The 4,339-nt window shown below is 39.5% G+C and overlaps 1 protein-coding gene across 1 annotated transcript; it reads right to left on the bottom strand.

Annotated features, from left to right (window-relative positions):
• Nucleotides 1–243: 243 nt before the first annotated feature.
• Nucleotides 244–4,026, bottom strand: LOC105889198 (rano class II histocompatibility antigen, A beta chain-like). Its single transcript, XM_012814994.3, has 5 exons — nt 3,788–4,026; nt 3,376–3,648; nt 1,785–2,066; nt 1,206–1,319; nt 244–1,007 (listed from the first exon to the last, which is right to left on the bottom strand). Exons 1-5 carry the CDS (start codon nt 3,849–3,851, stop codon nt 967–969), a joined length of 774 nt encoding a protein of 257 aa, XP_012670448.3. The 5' UTR covers nt 3,852–4,026; the 3' UTR covers nt 244–966.
• Between the last annotated feature and the right edge of the window lie 313 nt (nt 4,027–4,339).

Here is a 4,339-nt window from a genome sequence, read left to right on the forward strand (position 1 = left end):
AAACTATGTAATATCGACAAACTGTATAAGTCACATCAAAGAACATGCCAATGTGACGCCCCTGTCGTGGGAAAGTGTTTGTATCCCACGAAAAGAGATGCATCAAAATGACACGGTACTGTAAGCGGATATTCCATGTGAACTTATGCTACACAGGGTGTGGCGCAACTAAGCATTTGGGGCATTTTGTGGGAACAAGATGTAGCCGGCAGGAAGTTTCGAGTTAAATGACCTGAATGAACTGGAGTGACTGCTTGTCTTACAAAACAACAAACATGCATGCCGACACACAGCCCGTCTCTTGGAAAGAACACCAAACACAGAACCCGAAACACAATGAATGAGAGCTTTAATACATCCAAGCGTGCCGGATGGGTCAACTACCACATTTTAGCAACATTTTCTCAACTGAGTCCACAATCAACCTAAATATGAGGATGTCAGAAACTGATTCCTGTGTGATATCTTGGGATAGTGAGACGTACAATGAGAACCAGTGCTGGCAGCATGTCTGAGGGCTGATACAGTCTTTTTAGAGAACACAACACTCAAACAACACAAGTTCAGTGATGTTTTTTTTTTCTTATTCATGCTTTTACCAAGATGTTTTAGAAAATGTTCGCCTGTCTGAATGTTGGCCTTAAGAAAATGATAATGCCATGACAATATTGTTAATTTCTTGACAGGTTTTCTACTGGATGTAAGCATTACATTGACCTGAGGCATATACATGTAAGGTTTACAAAGAATGTGACAGATTTGAACACGGCAGGAAATAAAATACACAAGGAAGACGCATTAGCACTTGGGAAGAGTTAGATCAGGGCTTACTCAGACTTCCACTCCAGAGTTGGTATGCATGGAAGAAACTGAATTAGATTTTCACTTCAGTCATAATGTTTGATTGGCAATGATGGCGCCAATGAAGGAAGCACCGGAGGATGAGGAGGAACATGAATTATGCCGTCAATAAGTAAGGGTTGATCTAGGACGAGCCAATATCCACCCTGTGCAGGAGAACATATATTTAGAAACCTTTCCTTCTCATTATTTCTCTGTGTACTGTGGTTCATGCTGTGTTTTTTTTTTGTTTGTCTGGGACGTGTTAATAATGAAACACTGTAACAAACTCATACATTTTCCATATTACTGTAATGCTAAAGTAATCCAATGTGTCATGTTTGTTCTAACTCTCAACTGCTAACCTCTTGATGTCTTCCTGTAGTAGAGCAGTCCAGCAGCACAGACCACCAGTCCCAGCAGCAGGCCAGCGGCCCCAATGGCAATCTTATTCCTCTCAGCCTTGGGCATGGAGGAGTCTGACAGTATATAGGGGAGACACACAGTTGTAATGCTGAAGAGAAGGATTTCAGATACAGCTTAAACATTAGATGATAAGCAGAGAGAAGTAGTCAGCACGATTGAAATGGGTATACACTGATGATACATCTGGCTATTGGATTCATTTCAAAACTAAACACAGAAATCACAAAACAGCATCCACAAAATCCTAAACACCTCATATATTTCAAAATCAAATGTTTGCATCATATGGCAAGCACATCTATTCAAGCACTAACAATAACTACGTGTCTTAGAATGGGAATTGTGTTTGTTAATACTTTGCAAAATCATGTTGAAAATTAAGAATGGTTTCTTTATTATTTCATGCACTATACATTTACAGTATACATGTACATACGAAACAGTATTACATGTGTTGTTAATTTTTTGCTGTAATACCTAAAAAATGAAGAAATGATGACAACTGATTTGGAACTCACCCCAGACAAACTCCCTGGGCTCCTTGAAGCTGGCGTGCTCCACCACACAGGAGATCTTCTCTCCAGCTTTGGGGGTGAACTCCAGGTGGGAGTGGATCTGGTAGTACCAGTCTCCATCCGCCAGCTCCTCTGTGCCTGAGACACCACTGGTCACCTTCTGGCCGTCTCTGTACCAGGTCACACGGATCATTCGTGGGTAGAAGTTGTAGGCACTGCACATCAGCATGGCGAGTTGATTGCTACTGACTGGCCTCACCAAATTCAGATTCACGCTGGGCTCAACTGTAAAAGTACATTTTTTTCAGTGTGATGATTTTCTATAATTTCCTGCATTGGAAGATATCTGTGCTTTATCATCAATTTACATCAATCAGCAAAGCTTTCAACATGTAAAGAGGAATTCAGACTTTCACACATATGACAGTTTCTGCTTACACGTGTTTTCTGAAAACGCATATTCTATCAGATGGGAATTGGACTCTGTTCTCCAAGTGAGAGGCTGAACCCTCTGTGCCTCAGAACAAGCATGAACACATGTGCAGAGACAAACAGTCAGAGGTGAGCATCAAGTTAAGGGAAGTTTACTGAAGGAATGGTCTGGAAGGTCAAGCAAGCGTGAAGAAAAAACATCCCAATATATCCTAAATGGTAATACTAATGTATATGTATTATTTAATGATTTATTAACTACACTAACAATCAAAAAAATTCTCAGGAACACACAACCTACAGAGCTGGCTTAGTCAAGAAACTAAAATCAGCACTTGCATCTCAAGACTAAGCAGTGAACAAGGTCGGTATTGCCATTTAGGATATATTGGGATGTTTCTTTCTTCACGCTTGCTTGACCTTCCAGACCATTCCTTCAGTAAACTTCCCTTAACTTGATGCTCACCTCTGACTGTTCCCTTTTACTATGTTCACTATATTCTACTTTTTTCTACACTATATTCTACACCATGTTCCCTTTTCAAAATCAAATGTTTGTGTCAAATGGCAGACACAGCTATTCATGTGGTTACACTTTTTCAACTACTAACTACACACTACTATGATAAATCTAAAATACTATCTTTGTTTGGCTTATGGTGTTTGTAGCAACAGTAACAGCAAACACACACATACAGTACTTAGTTCAACTTTATTCCAAAATCCTATTTGCCAAAGTGTTGCACAGAGTAAATGCACCTTTTACATCAGTGTGACAATGTACAATATGCCCTTTGCTGAATGTAAGACATATACAACTAAATGAATCATTTGTACATTTACTCCTTGCATAAAACAAGACAGTGTGCAATGGTGCGAGAATGCAACACATCAACATTGCAACCAACACCCTCCTTTCACACTGGCACACTCTGTATGCGTATACAGAGGGCATTTTAAAGGGCAGTGCCTTGAAAAGGCACTCAGATGATCCCTCTCTGAATGTTGTGTCTTCAATTGGGGATTATGTTTTTGCAAAAAGTGTTGAAAACTGAGTGTGTGGCAGAGAATTAGCTTTTGCAGAGGTTTCAGAAACCGTGTCACATGTAAACATCATGTGTGTAAGAAACTGGAAGAAGACAAATACATTTTTTAGACTCACTTTTTTTGTCCATTCCATGGCTTTTGTAGACAAGAGCATTGCCTTTGCAGAGTCTGTCCACAGAGCCCCGCTCATAAGGCAGAAGGTGTTCATCTTCATTCTTTTCACGTGCTAGAGCCTTGCCATAATCTGAATAGCCGACATACCTACCAACGGTGCTGTTAAATACTAAAAATTCCAATTTATTATAAAAGTACGACTCTACAAACACCATGTCTGCCAAACTCATCGAGTTTGAGTAGCATCGCATCCATCTGTACTGGCAATATCCGTCTAAAAAGAAATTAAAAATATTAGGATATAATGAATAGTTTAAAATATGTCCTAAGCTGGGACTTCTGTTAACTGCGTAACTACTCTTTAATTACTCTTTCTTTCTGTTTATGTATGATATGTACAAGTTTTCACTTACCTACTCCAAGGAGAAGATATACTAATGGCAGGAGACAAGCACAAATCATTCTTGACCTGGACATGGTCTCCCTCAGTTAGGAGAAAGCCGTGTGTGAAGGTCGTTATCACTCAGTGCAACGGACCAATCAAGAAATTAAGAAGGTACAGTGTCATATATTTTCAGGCAAATTGCTGTACCAAATAAGTTAAGCAGCAGAGCAATGTAACAATCACAAGGGCTGTCTGCAGTTAATGAACAAAGACAAGGCAGCACTAGAAAATATAGTGTCTTTTACAAATTCATAAAATCAAATACAATTCATAAAATATACTCAAATCCATCCTGATGTCCTTAGACATGCCTCTGGATCGTATGACTGTTAATGAACCTGGCCTTCCTATTGGATATTTCTGTTCAGCCATAACTTATTTAAAGAGGTGGAAAATATTTCTCGTTTCCTGTAGTCAGAGTACATACGGCAGCAGCACACATTGGTATATCAGCACATTTGAAATATGAAGCTTGCCATCATCTGGCTTTTGATTACATGTGTCCAATGCACAGGAAGTC

This window comes from Clupea harengus, unplaced genomic scaffold (assembly GCF_900700415.2).
Source record: "Clupea harengus unplaced genomic scaffold, Ch_v2.0.2, whole genome shotgun sequence".
NCBI classification, from domain to species: domain Eukaryota; kingdom Metazoa; phylum Chordata; class Actinopteri; order Clupeiformes; family Clupeidae; genus Clupea; species Clupea harengus.